The 22,839-nt window shown below is 42.3% G+C and overlaps 1 protein-coding gene across 7 annotated transcripts in view; it reads left to right on the forward strand.

The window, feature by feature from the left end:
* Positions 1-22,839, forward strand: part of LOC137344593 (cAMP-responsive element modulator-like) — a 140,343-nt gene that overhangs the window by 69,728 nt on the left and 47,776 nt on the right. For all 7 annotated transcript variants that reach the window (XM_068007711.1, XM_068007670.1, XM_068007716.1 and 4 more), the window contains 2 exons: positions 5,654-5,796; positions 7,086-7,274. In XM_068007711.1, coding sequence (XP_067863812.1) covers positions 5,654-5,796; positions 7,086-7,274 — 332 coding nt within the window. The remainder of the gene's footprint in view (positions 1-5,653; positions 5,797-7,085; positions 7,275-22,839) is intronic.

The raw sequence follows: 22,839 nt of genomic DNA on the forward strand, positions 1-22,839 counted from the left end.
AGATTCCACATTAGAAAAATGTATGTATCAATCAAAGGAGACAGAAGTTACACATGATCTATAAATATGCAATTCAATGGAAAGGAATAATGTACGAGATGAACATTTAGAGCAGAAATTCTGCTTCACTGTTGAGCATGAAAATGGTTTGAAGTGGTAGCGGTGCTGGCCTTAAATTATAGATTAACTATTAAAGTTTCATCCCAGAAAATACAATGCTGATAGATACCTCGCTAAGGGTAAAGAAAAATTAAAATAATCATTTCAAGTAGTTATGGGAAATGCAAAAAGGTGTGTACCTGGGAAGAATTCAAAATCATGCAGCATGCAAAACATTCCCGATAATCAGTTGTGATGGGTAAAGAAGATTTGAGAAGGAAGTCAAAAAGTATATACTAGAATTAAAATGTGCACACTAGTAAACTGGGAAATAAAGGTGGATAGAAAGCAGCAACTCCCAATATATGCCAAAACAAAATTATAGAATATTTACCTAATTACAGCTCTGGAGAGCATCTTTAGCATCGGAAAATTCTACCTCTAATTCAGAGGAGTAAGTAAAAAGACAGATTCAAGGACGTTTCCTGTCTTTAAGAAGAACAGCTAACTTGAACAGCAGGTCATCAAAAATAAGAAAGCAACAGTCTGAACTGACACCTCTTAACACGAAGGTCTGTCAGTCCCATATTGAACCATCTTTGCTAATAATTACTTTAAGTAAGGAAATACTGCCAAATAGGTATGTATAAGACAAACTCTAGCTTAAAAATGAACTATGCCGAAGAATAAAATAGCCTGTATTTAGTTTTGTCTTTAAATAAATGTTCCATGTTCATTGAAATGATGCTATGTGAGAGGAAGAGAAAATTAAGTCGTGCATCTAGCTAAAAGGGAGGAATGTGTGGTTGTACATGTGAGTTAAGAATGTTCTGGGTGACCTCACAATAACTTCCAGTGTACAATGGTGATGCTTAACAATTGATCATTTGAACCACATTAGAGATTCTCAACAGTCAGTCTGCAGTGCTTCAGGACTAGACTAGGACGAGAGGAAATTCATCTTCATTACATGAGGTGTGAAGCTACAACTAATGTGATGTTTTCTGAATGAATTCTAGAATGGGAAGATAATGTATCTTTGTTTTGTGAGAATATAAAAATTATGACTGGTCACTGTAAAATGAAGTCTGCTGAACTTAACTTCTGAGTATTTGAGTAATACTGAAAGATTACATGTAAATTGTAATCAATCTGCAAGAATATGCTGTGGATTATTTAAACAGTTAAGAGGACTATCTTATGAGTTTTATTTTTACATTAGGGGTGTAGTGCAGCTTTTGTATACACAGTAGTCTGTTTTGTTTTGAGTTGGTTTTAAAAAAAATAATTCTTGGGATGTGGGCATTGTTAGCAAGGCCAGCATTTATTACCCATCCCTAGTTATCCTTGAGGTGGTGGTAGTGGACCATTCTTGAACCGTTGCAGTCCATTTGGTGAAAGTGCTCCCACAACGCTGTTATGTAAGATATTAAAGGGAACAGATAGTTTCTCTCTATCCACCCTATTTCCACTGGTTGGGGATTCTAGGAGTAGGGGGCACAGTCTAAAAATTAGAGCCAGACCTTTCAGGAGCGAGATTAGAAAACATTTCTACACACAAAGGGTGGTAGAAGTTTGGAACTCTCTTCCGCAAACAGAAATTGATACTAGCTCAATTGCTAAATTTAAATGTGAGATAGCTAGCTTTTTGGCAACCAAAGGTATTAAGGGATATGGGCCAAAGGCAGGTATATGGAGTTAGATCACAGATCAGCCATGATCTTATCAAATGGCGGAGCAGGCACGAGGGGCTGAATGGCCTACTCCTGTTCCTATATTCCTATGTAAGAAGTTGCAGGATTCTGACCCAGTAATGATGAAGGAACTGCATCCTATGTCCAAGTCAGGTTGGTGTGCAATTTGCTGTGGAACTATGAGGGGTGGTAGTCCCATTGTATTCTACTGCCCTTGTCCTTCTAGGTGGTAGAGGTTGTGGGTTTGCCGAAGAAGCCTTGGCAAGTTGCTGCATGCACCCTGTATGGTACACACTGCAGCCACGGTATGCCGGTGGTGGAGGGGGTGGATGTTTAGACGAGTGGATGAGATGCTGATCAAGCGGACTGCTCTGTCCTTCATGGTGTCAACCTTCTAGAGTGTTGTTGCAGCTGCACCCATCCACTCAAGTGAAGAGGATTTAGATATACACCTGACTTGTGCCTTGTAGGTGGTGGAGCGACTTTGGAAGTCAGGAGATGAGCCACTTGCCACAGAATACCCAGCCTCTGACCTGTTCTAGCAGCCATGGTATTTTTGTGGCTGGTCCAGTTGAGTTTCTGGTCAATGGTGACCTCCAAGTTCTTGATGGTAAGGGACTCAGTGATGATAATGCCATTGAATGGCAAGGGGAGGTGGTTGGGCTCTCTCTTGTTGGAGATGGTCATTGCCCAGCACTTGTGTGTCGAAGATGTTACCCTCTCTTTGTCCATTAATAACTGTTCCAATGCTCTCCTAGCCAGCCTCCCACCTTGCACCCTCCATAAACTTGAACTCATCTAAAACTCTGCTGCCCATATCCTAACTCGCATCAAGTCCCGTTCACCTATCACCCTTGTGATCACTGACCTTTATTGGCGCCCGGATCGGCAACGTCTTGATTTTAAAATTTCTCATTTTTGTTCTCAAATCCCTCCGTGGCCTTGCCCCTCCCTATCTCTGTTACCTCCTCCAGCCCTACAACCCTCCGAGATCTCTGTGCTCCTCCAATTCTGGCCTGTTGCACATCCCCAATTTTCATCACTCCACCATTGCTGGCCGTGCCTTCATCTGTCTAAGCCCTAAGCTATAGAATTCCCTCCTTAAACACCTCTGCATCTGCCTCTACCTCTCCTCCTTTAAGACACTCCTTAAAACCTACCTGTTTGACCAAGCTTTTGGTCACCTGTCCTACTATCTCCTTGGGCCAGATTTTGATGTAGCAGAGCATCTAACGGTGTCTGCTGTTAGTTGCTTGACCCTGCACCCTTCAGCTAAAAACATTTTTGCCCACTAAGTTGCTGAAAGTGCGAGCTGATAACGGTGCTGTGAGGGAAACAAGGCATCTGGGACCTTAGTGAACAGGGCAACCAACAGGGTGAATTAAAGGGAGTGACCTCGATATCAAATCAGGTATAGAAAGAGAACCAGAGAGGGAAAGAGAGATTGGATTAAGAGAGGGAGAAAAAAGAAACAAAGGAAAAATAAGGAAAGAAAATGTAAAAATTAAAAATTTGACATTTTTAAATCTCTGAAAAAAACAACCTGAAGGAATGAGACTCCACACCTGTAATAGTTCATTTTCGGTGCCAGAGAGGTTGATTGGCAGTCATTATCACTTATCACGTTATTAAAAAGGTACTTGCGCTTGTAATTACTAGCCCTAAATATCCGCAGCAGGTTTGTATCCACTGCGCAAATACAGCAACTTAACCACATTCAGTGCATGGCAGGAAAAATCAGAGAGCAAGTTATTATCTTAATGGCGAGAAACTGGAAAGTACTGCAGTACAAAGGGATCTGGGAGTCCTGGTGCAAGAAAATCAAAAAGTTAGTATGCAGGTGCAGCAGGTGATCAAGAAGGCCAACGGAATGTTGGCTTTTATTGCTGGGGGGATAGAATATAAAAACAGGGAGGTATTGCTGCAGGTATATAAGGTGTTCATGTGAGACCGCACCTGGAATACTGCATACAGTTTTCTTCTCCATACTTAAGAAAAGACATACTTGCTCTCGAGGCAGTACAAAGAAGGTTCACTCGGTTAATCCCGGGGATGAGGGGGTGGACATATGAGGAGAGGTTGAGTAGATTGGGACTCTACTCATTGGAGTTCAGAAGAATGAGAGGCGATCTTATTGAAACATATAAGATTGTGAAGGGGCTTGATCGGGTGGATGCGGTAAGGATGTTCCCAAGGATGGGTGAAACTAGAACTAGGGGGCATAATCTTAGAATAAGGGGCTGCTCTTTCAAAACTGAGATGAGGAGAAACTTCTTCGCTCAGAGGGTAGTAGGTCTGTGGAATTTGCTGCCCCAGGAAGCTGTGGAAGCTACATCATTAAATAAATTTAAAACAGAAATCGACAGTTTCCTAGAAGTAAAGGGAATTAGGGGTTACGGGGAGCGGGCAGGAAATTGGACATGAATTTAGATTTGAGGTTAGAATCAGATCAGCCATGATCTTATTGAATGGAGGAGCAGGCTCGAGGGGCCGATTGGCCTACTCCTGCTCCTATTTCTTATGTTCTTATGTCAATAGTGAGGCAGACAGCAAAATGCAGTTTTTGCGAAGCTAACGGAGCAGCACAACTCGGACAGCAACTTTTGGATATTCGCATTTAACTGCGCATCTGCACTTCACCTGCTGTACAATTGCTGTACCATTTACGCCATTAGCCTCACCGTTATTTTGCCAGCAAAATCTGGCCTCTTACATGGCTCGGTGTCAAATTTTGTTTGATAACGTTTCTATGAACCGCCTTAGTATGTTAAAGGTGCTATATAAATGTGAGTTATTGTTAGCAGCCCAAGCCTGGGTGTTGTCCAGGTCCTGCATGCAGGAATGGAGATGAGGTCTGTATAATCATCAGTGAACAGCCCCACTTGTTACCTTTATAATGGAGGAAAGTTTGTTGATAAAGTAGTGTTTAGATATTGTCTGAGGTAATTCTGAGATTGATCTATAATTTGTATTCATTGACTGTTCAAATAGCTTTTCTGCCTGTTAGTATGAAGTTGTTCCAAAATTGTTAAAAAAAAACTTTGGGTGTGCCAACTGTGCATGTATGCAACAGCTGCATTACACCTCTGTTGTAGAAATTAAATTCATGTTGCAGTGTTATTTAACTGTAAGGAGGCAGTTGGGCCGGTAGTGATGGCCATGTTTTTTTTGGCAGTCGTCTTTCCCAGCAAAGCTCTATCACTGTGCCATATCTAGTTGAGAATAGTAGTGGACAATCAGACAACTAAGGGAAGAGGAGACTCTATGAACATTCCCATTCTCAATTATGGCGGAGGCCAGCACTTGAGTGCAAGAGATTAGGCTGAATTGTTTTCAGCCAAAAGTGCCAAGTAGACAATCCCACTCTGCCCCTTCCTGAGGTCCCAACTTTCATAAATGCTGGGGTCCAGCTAATTTGGTTCAGTTCCATACACTTCTTAATTCATTTTATGTTGGTTTTTCACAGCTGCTGGTCAAAAACAAGGTTGTGAATTGTGATCAAAACAATTATGCATTTGCAAACCTCTATTTGTATTTGTTTTTGTAAGTTCTTGTATTTTGTTAATAAAATTCTCTTCACCTCCAATCAATTAGATTGTAACAAGACACTTGTGATTTTTTTTTAATGTGTGAATTATAGTTCCTCCCTCAATGATGTATTGGGAATTCCTGATTTAACCATATTCATTTGGTGGCTTTGTGCATTTGGTAATTAGTTTTATCTTCTCATTCTGTGGAATTGCACTTAGAAGATCTTGCAAAAGTGCCAAGTTTTATCATCAAAAATTAGTAAAATCATCTATTTGCAACCTGTTTTTCTTCATATCACAATTAGCTGAATTTGGATAATATTATTTCAGAAAAATCCTAAATGAATTATCTTCCGATGCACCTGGTGTTCCAAAGATTGATGAAGAAAAATCTGAGGAAGAAGGAGCAACTGCTGCTATCACTACAATGGCTGTACCAACATCTATCTACCAGACGAGTACTGGCCAATACAGTATGTACTATCAATTTACCTTACCATCTTTATTGATATCCTGATACTTGCATTAGTGGCCTTAAATAGTTTTATAATCTATTTTACTGTGATACACCGTCATTTTTCATCAGCATTAGCAAGGCATATTAGTTGTTTTATCTCCTATGGATAATCAAAATTATCTGCAGTCAGAGCATTTAGGAATTCCTATGACCTGGCGGGTAAAAAAGCATACAGTACAGAAGGTTCCTACTTTCGTCTCTTGCTCTGTGCATAGTGAGTTGATCTCAGCTACAATCTGTTCAATGCCCTGGTCAATTGAGGGGGGAAATCAGATTGCTGTTCAATGTCTTGCTGTAGAGTGTGTGTGTGTGTGTGTGTGTGTGTGCGTGTCAGCTGAGACCAGGGCTGGGCTCTGATGCTTTCCACGGTCATAATCTGCTGACTCTCACTGTCTAGGCTCACACTTGTGTGAGTATTGGGGAATGGCAGGTATCAGTGGAACTGTACTGCAACAAAAGTTCAGGGGGGAGAAAATTGGGGGTAAAACTTTAAAAAAAAAACAACTGGAGCACTGTATGGAATGTAGAAATCTATTACTACAAATTTTATTTGAAGTTTGTTTTCTATGTCATTTCAGAATCCAAAAGTTGTCTTTTCCAAATTGAACTTTTAATGCGAGAAAAGAAGAGTTAATCTTATAGAATCTTAGCTCCACCTCTTGGTTGACTAACTGATTACTAGCTTGTTCCCTAAACTATGTTTCTCTGACTGGTCATGCCCTATCTCGCCCTTCTTGCTTTCATTGATCTATTTTTTAAATCACCTGGATGTCCTTAAACAAAAAAAAATCTGCTGTCTATAATCATGGTGTAGTTGGTGACTTTTGACATGTATAAACACACGCCTTTTGAACCTTTACATCCATTTTAATGTTAAATCTTTCTTTCGTATACATTTTAGTTTTCCTTCTAAACTGTAAAATAAGTGCATAGATGAGCATCAGGCTGTCATTAATTTTGCACCTTTCATTGCTGAAATGAAAAGTTGCCATTGTAGCATATTCCTCCCTCAATGAGAAGCACAAGAATGTGTTTTATTCATTGTAATAGTGCATCTGTGATCAACTGCAAAATTATCATAAATCTATAATTTTATAATATATAAATCTATGTAATTCAGTATTCCACTTTGTCAAGGCAGTTTCTCTTTGCAATTTCTCTGCCATATCGTCAAGCTAATTTTAAAAAAAAATTATATCTTGTCTAGCATTTCCACTTATTGCTTTGATCTGTTATTCTTCTTAGTTGCAATCGCTCAAGGTGGAACAATCCAGATTGCAAATCCAGGAGCTGATGGTGTGCAGGGACTACAGACACTTACAATGACAAATGCTGGAACGCCTCAGCCCGGGGCAACCATCGTGCAATATGCTACACAGTCAAGTGATGGGACACAACAGTTCTTCGTTCCAGGCAGCCAAGTTGTTGTTCAAGGTATGGGAAGTAGATTTATTTGAAAAGGTGATATTACAGCAGTGTTTTAAAAGAAAAGCAATTAAGAAATAAAAGGTTTTGTTCAGAGATGATGCTCTGATAAAAGGCAAGACTTGTTTTATGGGTAAAAATAGTAGTATTCATAACTGCTGTCATTTAGAAAAATAGCAGATTACGTATGATTTAGTTGATTCTACATCCATGGGCTCAATTTTCAAATGCAAGTGCGAGGGCGGGGAGGGGGCGGAGGGGGTGGCAAAGAAAATCGCAAAAATCCGGAGCGGGTACTAATCCTGGCTCCAACCCGCCGAATTCCGAGTTTCACACAGACGCTTCTGGGTGCACGTGCCATTCCCGAACCCAGAAGTCCCGCCTGCAATTAAAGCTGGCGGGATGATATGTAAACAAGCAAATGTACCTGATTGAGATACTTAAGGTTCTTTATTTCTTACATTTAGCCCATTAAAAACGATTTTTAAGTTACCTGGGCGGCTTTCCCATGGCTTCTGATTCATGAAACCAGGCGTTAAAGGCCAGATCAGTCAAAAATAAAGTAAATAAATGAAATAAAATAACATTTCACAATGTAAAAAAAATAAATAAACCTACCTTTCATACGATGTCACCTACACCTTGCTTCGATGTCCGATGTCAACCCCCCCCAACCGATGTGTCTCCGATATTCCCCCCCGGCGATGTCTGATGTCTCTTTTTTCCCTCCCCCCCAACCAACCAATGCTATCCAATGTCTGACCCCCCACCTCTCTCTTGCAGCGGCCGATGAGGTCTTCCCCCTCCTCCCCCCAACGTCGCAGATCAGCAACCCGCCTACTTGCCTTCTGGGTTTGGCGCCCGCTAATCACCTCCTGCTCCCTTCCCTTGCTGCCATCCCATCGCCCTTTGAAAATCGACCTCCATGTAATCTTAAAGGCAAATATAAAGGGTTTAATAAGTTTAATACTTGGCTCATTGGTAACACTTGCCTGTGCGTCAGAAGGTTGTTGCTTTAAGCCCCACTCCAGGACTCGAGCACATAATGTAGGTTGACACTTCAATGCAGTACGGAGGAAGTGCTGCACTGTTGGAGGTACTGACTTTCTGTTGAGATGTTAAACTAAGGCCCTATTTGCCCTCTTGGGTGGACATTAAAGATCCCACAGCACCATTTGAAGAAGAGGAAGAAGAGCGTGGGAGTTCTCGAGGCGTCCTGGCCAACAGTTATCCCTCGATGAATATCACTAAATTAGATTAACTGGTTATTTATCTCATTGCTGTTTGTGGGACTTACTGGTGCGCAAATTGGTTGCCACATTTCCATACGTTACAACAGTGACTGCACTTTAAACGTACTTTAGTGACTGTGTAGCACTTTGGGATGTCGTGAAAGCCACTATATAAATACAAGCTGTCTCTCTAATACACAGTTTAGAAATAAATGCTTCAAAAGAATGAAAAAAAAAGCTTTCATTTTGGAAATTATAAACTGGAATAAGTAGATTACTCATCTCTAGGTGTAGTTTTTTGAATTAAGCTATTCACCCTGCTATTCTAATTTAAATTAATTACCAAATTCAAACTGGGGTCAGTTTAAATGGAGCATTTACGTTGGTAGTATCCAAAACACTACAAAATAGGCATGCACACTTAATGGAAAGCCACTGAAAGGGGTTCAAATACATAATCCCCTGAAAGTGCAAGTGCAGCTAGATAAAGCATAAAAAAAGGACAAGGGCATTTTGGGTTTTATAAGTGGAGCTTAGGATATAAGACTAAGGAAGTAATGATGAACTTGCACAAAATATTGATTGGGTCACAGTTAGAATAGTGTGTGTAGTTTTGGGCATCCAATTATAAAAAGGACATTAAACCCATATAAATACAAGTGTAGATTTACTGGGTTGATGCCAGGGAAGAGAAACTTTAGTTATATGGAAAAGCTTGAGATACTGAGACTATTTCTACTGGAGCAGAGAAGACAACGAGGAGATTTAGTGAAGGTTTTTAAAGTTACGAATAGTTTTGACAGAATGAATAGGGAAAGTCTATTTTCTCTGGTCAGGGAGTCAGTGATGAGGGGTTATCAATTTAAAAGTGTCACTAAGATAATGAGGAGAGAGGCTGGGGAAATTTCTTTACACAGCTACATTAGTAAAACACTGGGCTCTTGACCAGAAGACCTGCATTTGAATTTCATGAGTATTGTGCACAGGATTATTTAAGGACAAGTTTGTTAGTCTCAGTGGGATGGACTGGGGAAGGGAGGAAAAACGAGTCAGAAGGAATCCCGTCCTGTGTCAACTAAGCATGCTTTATGTGACGGCTTGGAAGAAAATGGAGAAACATTTTTTAATTCTATAATTTCACAGTCAATAATATGAATTTGTATTGGTCAGTATTTGCCAGCAGAATCAAAACTTTACTTTATATCATATAAATAAGACCACATTTCTTTAATCATAAATTTCAAAAGGATAACATTATCACAGGTTTAAAGCAAAATGCTCATCGTATTTCCTCTGCTCCTCCCCTGAAGGCAATAACTTAGGCAGAGGTATAAGCCTACAGTTTCCAAGTATGTGCTGGCAATAAAAAGCCTCACTCACAGGCAACATTTCCTTATTTTCCCATGTGCATTAGCAGTGGCATAATTCCTCATAAGTACATACTCTGGAATACTACCTCCATGGGCACTGCACTGCCAGCTCCCTACTAACTTGCCTAAGTTATTCATGCTTAGACGGTGAATATCAGCTGGTTATTTGACCATGGAGAGGCATCACAACAGAGCTTATTCCTGTCCCCATCCATTGTCTACACATGCACTTTCCAGCAGGAGTAGGAATACTAACTTGTATTTGATTGAGAAGAACCTGCAATTTTTTTGAGTGACAAGATTCCCCAAAGTCTAGAAAGAAAGAACTTGCAATTATATAACGTCTTTCATGACCTCAAGATGTCCCAAAGCACTTTAAAGCCAACAAAGTACTTTTTGAAGTGTAGTCACTGTTGTCAAGTAGGAAATGCAGCAGCCAGTTTGCGCACAGCAAGATCTCACAAACAGAAAAGAGATAATCTGTTTTATTGATGTTGGTTGAGGGATAAATATTGGCTAGGACACCGAGAAGAACTTCCCTGCTCTTCTTCGAATAGCGCCATGGGATTTTTTACATCCATCTGGTTTCATGTCTCACCCGAAAGATGGCACTTCCAACAGTGCAGCACTCCCTCAATATTGCACTGAAGTATCAGCTTGGATTATGCGCTCAAGTCTCTGGAGTGGGACATTAATCCAGAACCATCTGACCCAGAGGCGAGAGTGCTACCACTGAGCCACGGCTGAGTGTCATTGATAACTCCAATATGGTATATGGGTGCCTGCACACAATCTTCGTCACTTTCATGAATTGCAGGGGCTTCGACTACATCAATGTTAAGGTAATCTGTGACCTTCAAAATAGGATCATACAATTCCCAGGCAACAGTCAGAATGCCTTCATTTGAAGGCAATTCAAAATTATTTGGTGAAGAAATAAGACTCCAGATTGCTAGACTGGCTCCTTGGAGACCTAGGCTACCTTATTCAGCTCTGATCTCCCACACATTTTAACACATCCATGAACAGCAGCAGAGTACAGATACATTGAGGCCTATATAGTTACCAAAATTATTATTGGATAGGCTGTAGATATTTTGAAGAAACACTTCAAGTGCATGGACAGTAAAGGGAGCAACTTATAATACACAAGGGTTTCCAAGATCACTGTAGTCTGCTGCCTGCTTCACAGCTTTGCTATCCAAGGAGGCACAAACATGGTGTGGGCAGAGGAGCTGAACACCCACCTGTAGCCACTAGCAAGACAAAGGCAATGAGCTAGCAGACTTTGCAGGCAGTAAATCCATATGGCAGGCTGTAATTGAATAGGCCGTCATCAAAGTGTGCCATCCATCCACTGAATGAACAGTCCTCTCCACATGTGTGCATTACAGTGGCCAAATGCATTCTCTCACCTCTGGACTGATTTGACCTGTTCTGGATCTCGTTCCTTTCATTCTCTTCGATCATATGCAGCACTATTACAAGAAAACTTGCTGAACATAGTTTTTTTTTCAAAATTTGTTCTCAGGATGTGGGTGACGATCCCTAGTTGCCCTGAGAAGTTGGTAATGGGCTGCCTTTTTGAACTGCTGCAGTCCTTATGGTGATGATGCTGCCACAATGGTGTATCTAGAGAATTCCAGGATTTTGAGCCATTGTGATGAAGGAACAGTGATATGTGTCAGGATGAGATTGTGTTCCCATGACATTGTTGCTCTTGTCCTTCTCAATGATAGATATCATGTGGTTGAGAGAGGGGCTGTTGAAATAGGCTTGAGAATTAGCTTTAATGTAGATAGTACATACTGTGCCACAGTACTCTGGTGGTGAATATTGAGCACAGTGGCAGGGGCGCTGATCAAACAGACTGTCTACCCTAGATGGTGTTGAGCTGCTTGAGTGTTGTGGCTGCACCCCACCATGCAAGTGGTGAGTATTCCATCACAATCCTGACTTGAGCTTGTAGATGGTGGAGAGGCTTTGAGGGGTCAGGAGGTGAGCCACTCGTCACAGAATATCCAGCGTCTGTCCTGCTCTAGTAGCCACGTGGTTGATATTGCTGGTGTAGTTCAGCTTCTGGTCAGTGGTGACCACCAGGAAGTTGATGGTGGGGGAATCAATGTTGGAGATTCAGTGAAGATGGTCAGGTTTCTTTGTTGGAGATGGTCATTGCCTGACATTTATGTGGCATGAATGTTATCTGCTACTTGCCTGAATGTTGTCCAGGTCCTGCCAGATGCTGGCATGCATTGTGTCATTATCAGTAAAGTAGTAAATGGAGATGAATACTGACCTCATGGCAGAGGAAGGTCATTGATGAAACAGCTGAATATGGTTGGGTCGGGGACACGGCCCTAAGCATCTCCTGCAGCGATATCCTGGGGCTGTGCTCACTGGCCTCCTCCAAACATTTTACTGTGTGTCAGATATGATTCCAGCCACTGGAGGGTTTTTTTTTATTGACCTCAGTTTTGCAAGGGCTCCTTGTTGCCACATTTAGTCAAATGCTGCCTTGATGTTGAGAGCAGCTATTCTCGCTTCCACTCTGGACTTAGCTCGAGTCCATGTCTGGATCAAGGGTGTGATGAGGCCGAGAGCCGAGTGGATCTGGTGAAACCTGAACTGAGTATCAATGAGCAGGTTATTCGTGAATAGGTGTTGCTTGAAGGTGCTATTGATGACTCTTTCCATCGGTATGCTGATAATGAAAGGAGTCTGATAAGGCAGTAATTGATCATGTTCAATTTTGTGGATAAGGATCTTTCAGGTAGTTGCCAGTGTCATAGCATTTATTGAAACTGCTCGGTTGGGGTGGCGGGCACAAGTCTTTAGCAGTACAGCCAAAACGTTGTCAGGGACCATAGCCATCACTGTGCCCAATGAGTGAAATGTCCATATTGCCTTTTAAAATACAACAATGTGCTGCCCATGAAGATTTTCCCTCCAGACCCGCTCCAGAAATGCCATCATCATTGCAAGGTCTTTTTGCAGGCCATACATATTTCGCTGCTTCTTAATGTCAGATGGAGTGAACTGAATTGGCTGAACACTGGCATTTATGATGGTAGGGAACACATCAAATAGAATCATAGAAAAGTTACAGCACAGAAGGAGGCCATTTGGCCCATTGAGTCCACGCTGGCTCTATGCAAGAGAAATCCAGCTAGTCCCACTCCCCCACCCTTTCCTCGTAGCCCAGCAATTTTTTTCTTTTCAAGTACTTATCCAGTTCACTTTTGAAGGCCATGATTGAATCTGCCACCACCACCCCCTCGGGTGGTGCATTCCAGATCCTAACCACTTGCCGTGTAAAAAAAAAAGAAGTTTTTCCTCATGTCACCTTTGGTTCTTTTGCCAATCACCTTAAATCTATGTCCTCTGGTTCTTGAACCTTCAGCCAATGGAGCAGTTCCTCTCTATCTACTCTGTCTGGACCCTTTATGATTTTGAATACCTCTATCAAATCTCCTCGCAACCGTCTCTGTTCCAAGGAGAACAACCCCAGCTTCTCCAGTCTATCCACATAACTCAAATCCTTCCATTCAACTCCATTGAAGACTGAGTAGGCTCAAGCCAATTTTGGCTGAAGCTGCTTGAGAACACTTCAGCTTTGTCTTTTGTACTCATGCCGGGCTTTGCTACAGTTGAGGATGGGGATGTTCATCGAGCTTGCTTCTCCCATTAGTTGCCTGATTGTCCTCCCCCATTTTTGATTGGATGTGATAGGGCTACAGAATATTTCTCTGAACCATTGGTTGTATGACCACTTAGCTCTGTCACTGATGTCCTACAACGACTCATGAATGCCTGGTTTTGGGCTCCTACATCAGTCCATAGTCTGTCCTACTTAGCACGGTGAGAGTCATACCCAGCACAAAGGAAGATGGTAATGGTTGATGGAGGCCAATCATCTCAGCCCCAGGACATTGCTGCAGGAGTTCCTCAGGGCAGTGTCCTGGCCCAACCATCTTCAGCTGCTTCTTCAATCACCTTCCCTCCATCATAAGGTCTGAAGTGGGGATATTCGCTGATGATTACACAGTGTTCACTTCCATTTGCAACCTCAGATAACGAAGCAGTCCATGCCCGGATGCAGCAAGACCTGGACAACGTCGAGGCTTGGGCTGATAAGTGGCAAATAACATTCGCGCCAGACAAGTGCCAGGCGATGACCATCTCCAACAAGAGAGAGTCTAATCACCTCCCCTTGATGTTCAACGGCATTACCATTGCCGAATCCACCATTGATGTCCTGGGGGTCACCATTGACCAGAAACTTACCTGGACCAGCCACATAAATACTGTGGCTGCAAGAGCAGGTCAGAGGCTGAGTATTCTGCGGCGAGTGACTCACCTCCTGACTCCCCAAAGCCTTTCCATCATATACAAGGCACAAGTCAGGAGTGTGATCTTCCAAAATTCTATAGATTATGGAACAGTTCCTGCAGATTGGAGGGTGGCAAATGTAACCCCACTATTTAAAAAAGGAGGGAGAGAGAAAACAGGAAACTACAGATCGGTTAGCCTAACATCAGTAGTAGGGAAAATGCTAGAGTCTATTATAAAGGATGTGATAACAGGACACGAAGAAAATATCAACGGGATTAGACAAAGTCAACATGGATTTATGAAAGGGAAATCATGTTTGACAAACCTACTGGAGTTTTTTGAGGATGTAACTGATAGAATTGATAAGGGAGAACCAGTGGATGTGGTGTATTTGGATTTTTAGAAGGCCTTTGATAAAGTCGCACAAAAGAGGTTAGTGTGCAAAATTAAAGCACATGGGATTGAGGGTAATATACTGGCATGGATTGAAAATTGGTTAACAGACAGGAAACAGAGAGTAGGAATAAATGGGTGTTTTACGGGGTGGCAGGCAGTGACTAGTGGGGTACTGCAGGGATCGGTGCTTGGGCCCCAGCTATTCACAATATATATCAATGATTTGGATGAGGGAACCAAATGTAATATTTCCAAGTTTGCTGATGACAAAAAACTAGATGGGATCGTGAGTTGTGAGGAAGATGCAAAGAGGCTTCATGGCGTTTTAGACAAGTTGAGTGAGTGGGCAAATACATGGCAGATGCAGTACAATGTGGATAAATGTGAAGTTATCCACTTTGGAAGGAAAAACAGAAAGGCAAAGTATTATTTAAATAGTGATAGATTGGAAAATATTGATGTACAAAGGGACCTGGGTGTCCTTGTACACCAGTCACTGAAAGCAAACACGCAGGTGCAGCAAGCAGTTAGGAAGGCAAATGGTATGTTGGCCTTCATTGCAATAGGATTTAAGTACAGGAGCAAGGATGTCTTACTGCAGTTATACAGGGCCTTGGTGAGACCGCACCTGGAGTATTGTGGGCAGTTTTGGTCTCCTTACCTAAGAAAGGATATACTTGCCATGGAGGGAGTGCAGCGAAGGTTCACCAGACTGATTCCTGGGATGGCAGGACCGATGTATGAGGAGAGATTAGGTTGACTCAGTCTGTATTCACTCGAGTTTAGAAGAATGAGAGGGGATCTCATTGAAACATATAAAATTCTGACAGGGCTAGACAGACGGGATGCAGGGAAGATGTTTCCCCTGGTTGGGGGGTCCAGAACGAGGGGTCACAGTCTCAGGATACGGGGTAGGACATTTAGGACTGAGATGAGGAGAAATTTCTTCACTCAGAAGGTGGTGAACCTGTGGAATTCTCTACCATAGAAGGCTATTTAAGAAGGAGATAGATGTATTTCTAGACACAAAAGGCATCAAGGAGTATGGGGAGAGAGTGGGACTATGGTATTGAGATAGAGGATCAGCCATGATCATATTGAATGGCAGAGCAGGCTTGAAGGGCCGAATGGCCTACTCCTGTTCCTATTTTCCATGTTTCAATGTTTCTATTTGATGGAATACTCTCCACTTGCCTGGATGAGTGCAGCTCCAACAACACTCACGAAGCTCGACACCATCCAGGACAAAGCAATCTGCTTGATTGGTACCCCATCCAACACCCTAAACGTTCACTCCCTTAACCACTGTCACACCGTGACTGCAGTGTGTACCATCTACAGGATGCACTGCAGCAACTCGCCAAGGCTTCTTCGACAGCACCTCCCAATCCTGCGACCTCTACCACCTAGACGGACAAGGGCAGCAGGCACGTGGGAACAACACCACCTGCGCGTTCCCCTCCAAGTCACATACCATCCTGACTTGGAAATATATTGCCATTCCTTCATCGTCGCTGGGTCAAAATCCTGGAACTCCCTACCTAACAGCACTGTGGGAGAACCTTCACCACACGGACTGCAGCGGTTCAAGAAGGCAGCTCATCACCACCTTCTCAAGGGCAATTAGGGATGAGCAATAAATGCTGACCTTGCCAGTGATGCCCACATCCCAAGAATGAATTTAAAAAAAAACAACTACTTGAATTTATATAGTGCAGTTAACATAGTAAAACATCCCAAGGCGCTTCACAGTAGCGTTATCAAACCAAATTTGACACCGAGCCATATAAGGAGCTATTAGGACAGGTGACCAAAAGCTTGGTCAAGGAGTTAGATTTTAATGAGTGTCTTAGAGGAGGAGAGAGAGGTATCGAGATGGAGAGGTTTAGAGAGGGAATTCCAGAGCTTAGGGCCTAGGCAGCTGAAGGCATGGCTGCCAATGCTAGAGCGATTTTAAAAAAAAATCAGGAATGCGCAAGAGGCCAGAATTGTAGGTTATAGGGCTGGAGAGGGTTACAGTGATAGGGAGGGGTGAGGCCATGGAGGAATTTGAAAACAAGGATGAGAATACAGTATATGACACATAGAAACATAGAAAATAGGAGCAGGAGTCAGGCCATTCGGCCATTTGAGCCTGCTCCGCCATTCAATATGATCATGTCTGATCCTCTATCTCAATACCATATTCCCGCTCTCTCCCCATACCCCTTGATGCCTTTTATGTCTAGAAAATCTATCTAGCTCCTTCTTAAATATATTCAGTGACTTGGCCTCCACAACCTTCTGTGGTAGAGAATTCCACAGGTTAACCATCCTCTGAATGAAGAAATTTTGCCTCATCTCAGTCCTAAATGTCCTACCCCGTATCCTGAGACTGTGACCCCTCGTTCTGGACCCCCCAGTCAGGGGAAACATCCTCCTTGCATCCAGTCTGTCTAGCCCTGTCAGAATTTTATATGTTTCAATGAGATCCCCTCTCATTCTTCTCAACTCGAGTGAATACAGACCGAGTCGACCCAATCTCTCCTCATGCGACAATCCTGCCATCCAAGGAATCAGTCTGGTGAACCTTCGCTGCACTCCCTCTGTGGCAAGTATATCCTGTCTTAGGTAAGGAGACCAAAACTGCCCACAATAACTCCAGGTGTGGTCTCACTAAGGCCCTGTATAACTACAGTAAGACATCCTTTCTCCTGTACTTAAATCCTCTTGCATTGAAGGCCAACATACCATTTGCTTTCCTAACTGCTTGCTGCACTTGCTTGTTTGCTTTCAGTGACTGCTGTACAAGGACACCCAGGTCCCTTTGTACATCAACATTTCCCAATCTATCACTATTTAAATAATACTTTGCCTTTCTGTTTTTCCTTCCGAAGTGGATAACTTCACATTTATCCACATTATACTGCATCTGCCATGTATTTGCCCACTCACTCAACTTGTCTAAATCGCCTTGAAGCCTCTTTGCATCCTCCTCACAACTCACGATCCCACCTAGTTTTGTGTCATCAGCAAACTTGGAAATATTACATTTGGTTCCCTCATCCAAATCATTGCTATATATTGTGAATAGCTGGGGCCCAAGCACTGATCCCTGTGGTCACTAGTCGCTGCTTGTCACCCCGAAAACGACCCATTTATTCCTACTCTCTGTTTCCTGTCTGTTAACCAATTTTCAATCTATGCCAGTATATTACCCCCAATCCCATGTGCTTTAATTTTGCACACTAACCTCTTATGTGGGACTTTATCAAAGGCCTTCTAAAAATCCAAATACACCACATCCACTGGTTCTTCCTTATCTATTCCACCAGTTACATCCTCAAAAAACTCTCGTAGGTTTGTCAAACACGATTTCCCTTTCATAAGTCCATGTTGACTTTGTCTAACCCCGTTGATATTTTCTTCGTGTCCTGTTATCACATCCTTTATAATAGACTCTAGCATTTTCCCCACTACTGATGTTAGGCTAACTGGTCTATAGTTCCCTGTTTTCTCTCTCCCTCCTTTTTTAAATAGTGGGGTTACATTTGCCACCCTCCAATCTGCAGGAACTGTTCCATAATCTATAGAATTTTGGAAGATGACAACTAATGCATCCACTATTTCCATGGCTACCTTTTTTAGTACTCTGGGATGCAGATTATCAGGCCGAGGGGATTTATTGGCTTTCAGTCCCATTAATTTCTCCAGCACTTTTTTTACTAATACTAATTTCCTTTAATTCCTCCTTCTCACTCGTCCCTTGGTTCCCTAGCATTTCTGGGAAGTTATTTATGTCCTCTTCCGTGAAGACAGAACCAAAGTATTTGTTTATTGCTCTGCCATTTCCCTGTTCCCCATTATAAATTCTCCCGTTTCTGACTGTAAGGGACATACATTTGTCTTCACTAATCTTTTTCTTCTTACATACTTGTAGAAGCTTTTACAGTCCATTTTTATGTTCCTTGCAAGTTTACTCTCACACTTTTTTTCCCTCTTAATCAATCTCTTGGTCCTTTTTTGTTGAATTCTAAATGTTCCCAATCCTCAGACTTGCTACCTTTTCTGGCAACTTTATATGACTCCTCTTTGGATCTAATACTTAATTTCTTTTGTTAGCCATGGTTGGGCCGCTTTTCCTTTTGTGTTTTTGCGCCAGAAAGGAATGTATAATTGTTGCAATTCATGCATTCGTTCCTTAAAAGTTAGCCATTGCCTATCCACCATCATGCCTTTTTATGAAGCTTCCCAATCCTTTGTTTAGATTTAGGACCCGAGTTTCGGATTGGACTACTTCACTTTCCATCTTAATGAAGAATGTTATCATGTTATGGTCACTCTTCCCTAAAGGACCTCACACAACAAGATTATTAATTAACCCCTTCTGATTGCACAATACCTAGTCTAGGATAGCCTGTTCCCTGGTTGGCTCCTCACACGAACAATAACGGACAGGAAAAGGTCGACTGGTCCATCCAGCCTGTCTCACACAATTGTGACAACTTGTGCATCACAATATATAAACTCCCCACCCCCTGAAACCATGTGATCTCCTGGGGGAGGCAAATAAACAGATTAAAAACCCATGACTACTTGGAGGGGGGGGGAAATCTGGGAAATTCATCTCTGACCCCCTTAGGCAATCGAAACTAGTCCAGGAGATCACCCTGGCCCTTATAAATCCATGCAATTCCTGCCTTTTGCAGGAGATGATCTCCACCCCCGCCAGAAACAGGTCAGGCTCTTGCTTGAAGGAATTCAGCGAATTGGCGTCCACCACGCGAGCCGGCAGTCTGTTCCAGAGGGCCAGTGTTCTCTGGGAAAAGAACCACCTCCTGATATCTAACCTATATCTGGCCTTACACAACTTAAAATAGTGACCCCTGCACCCCCCCCCCCCACCCCCCAGCATATTTAATTGGAACAAACTGTCTACTCGAACACAATCTATTCCCTTCATCATCTTATCAACCTCGATCAAATCACGCCGAAGTGTACGCTTCTCAAAAGTGTAGAGTCACAGCTCTTTTAGCCTATCTTGATAACTAACTTGCTTCAAACTGGGAATTTATCTCGTGGCCCTCCTATGCGCACTTTCAAAAGCCTCAATATCACCCACCATGTGAGAAGACAAAAACTGGACATGGTATTTTAGAACTGAGAGCTGACCAAGGTCTTGAACAAGGACAAAATAGTCTGCTTTGTCTTCCAGCCATTTGTCCTTTAAATGTATCCAACACCCTATTGGCTCTAGCTATCGCTTCACGGCGTTGTTCATGAACCTTTGAGATCTATGCACTCGAATGCCCAGATTTCTTTCTCAACCTGCTTTAATGCTTTTCCTTGAAGGGTGTACATATGTTCAGCATTCACCCTGCCCACGTGCATAACACTGTACTTTTCCAAGATAAGCATCATTTACCAGTCATGAGCCTAATTCCCCTAATGCATCAAGATCTGCCTGAAGCAGACAAGCATTATCTACAGTCCTGATACTTGCACAGATCTTAGTATCATTTGCAAACTTGCAGATTGTACCTCCTAAAACCTACATCTGGATCATTTAAAAAAAATGAAAGGCAACGGTCCTAACACCGATCCCTGCGGGATACCACAGATCCAAATCCTTCTATCTGATGGATTCACTGTGGAGATGAGACTTTATCTTCACACGGATTGTCCTACCAATGCTGTTCTATATATCTGTCTGCGACAGGTAGGTTGGTGAGAGTAGGTTGGTTACTCCCTAGTATTTGTTCCCTTAATGCCTGACACAGGCCCAGTCTGGCAATCTACCACTGAGTACAAGCTGTATCCTTGCTTCCCTCAGTACTTCCTTCAAGTCGTGCTCAATGAGAAGTGCTGATTTTTCAGTTCAAAAGAGGAGGGGATAGTAGATGTTGATCAGCAAGGGGTTTCCTTGGCATTGTTCGACCTGAAGCCTTTGTCCTTAATAGGGTCTGGAATTGATGTTGAGGACTCCAAGGCCACTCACACCTGACTATATATCATGGTGTCTCCACCTCTGGTAGGTCTTTCTGACTGCTGGGCAGGGCATATTCAGCAATCACGATGGGGGAGTCTGTGATGTTGACTGATAGAGTCGCATCTAAGTACAACTATCTCAAGGTGATGCTTCACTTACCTGTGAGACAACTCTCCTAACTTGGGCACCAATTTTCAGATGTTAATGAGGAGGACTTTGCAGGGTCAACTGGGTTGGGGTTGCCTGAGTTCTGTCGTTATACAATATCTGGGTTGTCATATTTTTCTTATTGTTTTCTTTCCTAGTTATATTTTTTCACAACTAAGTGGATTGCTAGGCTACGTTTGAGAGCACTGAGAGTCAACTACGTAGTGTAAACTAGAGATATGTACAAGCCAAACTGGATAGAGGTGGCAGATTTAGTTCCCTGACAGATATTAGTGAGTTGGGTTTTTACGACAAACCGCAACTTTATTGGTCATTGTTTCTGATGCCAGCCCATTAATTACCAGATTTATCGGAAAACAATTCATAACTTGCCATGTAGGATTTCAACTTACAACCTTTTGGTTGCTAGCCCAGTACTGTAACCACTAAACTACCTATGTAGGCAAGTTGGCTATTGAAGGGGAAGGAGAGTCTCCAGGGAGTACTTTCTGTTCAAAGTACTCCCCCAGTGTTCATGTAAAAAAAAGTGCATGGAAATATCCATATTGCCTCTTAAAATAAAAAACAAAATAATGTGCTGCTCATGAAGATTTTCCCTCCAGACCGACTTCAGCAACGCCTTTGTCATTCCGACGTCTCTTTGCAGGCCGTACATATTCTGCCTCTATTAACTCCAAAACCCTGCTCCACATATATTGCTCTACACTGAGTCCCCCTTGCCTGTCATCCATGTCCCAGCTGACCTACATTGGCTCCCTATCCCCCATGCATTAAATTTTAAATCCATGTCATTTTTAAACCCCTGCATTGCCTCACCTCACCTCATCTCTGCAATCTTCACAGCCCGATATCTCTTCCTCTGACATGGTCCTTCTGTTGATCCCATCTCTCTCTTTGGAGAGCCTTCAGCTGCCCAGGAGTAATCTCTGCCTTTGTAAACCTTTTTGCCCCTCCACTTCTCTCTCCTCCTTTATAAACCTTCTCAAAACCCATATTTTCGATGAAGCTTTCAGTCACCCTTTCTAATGCCTCCCTTTCTGACTCATTATCCATTTTCCTAGCACCTATCTGTACAGCACCATAGGTCTTTTTTACATTTAAGGCACAATATAAATGCAATTTTGTGTTGTTGCTACTGACTGGAAGGAACCATCTGCATTCTGAAACAGCTGGAGTGAATCCAGAGGTGGCTGTAGAGGTGGCTGACTTCAAAAAGGTAGTTTAAATAAAATGTGTTCTTGGGTATAAGTAACGCTGGCGAGGTGGCATTTTAGCCACATTTATTTGCCATCGCTACTTGCTGAACGCGATTGTTTGTACAATTAGGAACTTAGGAGAAGGCCATTCAGCCCCTCAAGCCTGTTCCGCCATTCATTGAGATCATAGCTGATCTGTATCCTAACTCCATTTACCCGACTTGGCTCCATATCCCTTCATACCCTTGGCTAGCAAAAATCTATCGATCTCAGGTTTAAAATTATTAATTGAGTTAGCATCTACTGCTTTTTGTGGGAAAATGTTCTGCACTTCTACCACCCTTTGTGTGAAGTGTTTCCATCTTCTCTCCTAAATGGCCTGGCTTTGATTTTAAGGTTATGTCCCCTTATCCTAGACTCTCCCACCAGCGGAAAAAGTTTCTCTCTATCTGCCCTATCAATTCTTTTCAAAATCCTAAAAACCTTAATCAAATCACCCTTTAACCTATATTCCAAGGAATAGTTTATGTAATCTCTCCTCATAATTTAATCCTTGGAGCCCTGGTAACATTCTGGTGAACCTGTGCTGCACTCCTTCCAAGGCCAATATATCTTTCCTGAGGTGCAGTGCCCAGAACTGTACACAGTACTCCAGATGTGGTCTAACCAGGGCTTTGTATAGCTGTAGCAAAACATCCTTCCCTTTATATTCTAGCCCGCTAGATATGAAGGCTAACATTCCATTAACCTTTTTGATTATTTTTTAGACCTGACTACTACATTTTAGTAATCTGTGTACGTGAACCCCTAAATCTCTTTGGACCTCCACTGTTCCTAGCTTTTCACCATTTTAAAAAATACTCAAATCTGTCCTTTTTTGGTCCAAAATGGATGATCTCACATATCGAAAGC

Source organism: Heptranchias perlo, chromosome 2, assembly GCF_035084215.1.
Source record: "Heptranchias perlo isolate sHepPer1 chromosome 2, sHepPer1.hap1, whole genome shotgun sequence".
Taxonomy (NCBI): domain Eukaryota; kingdom Metazoa; phylum Chordata; class Chondrichthyes; order Hexanchiformes; family Hexanchidae; genus Heptranchias; species Heptranchias perlo.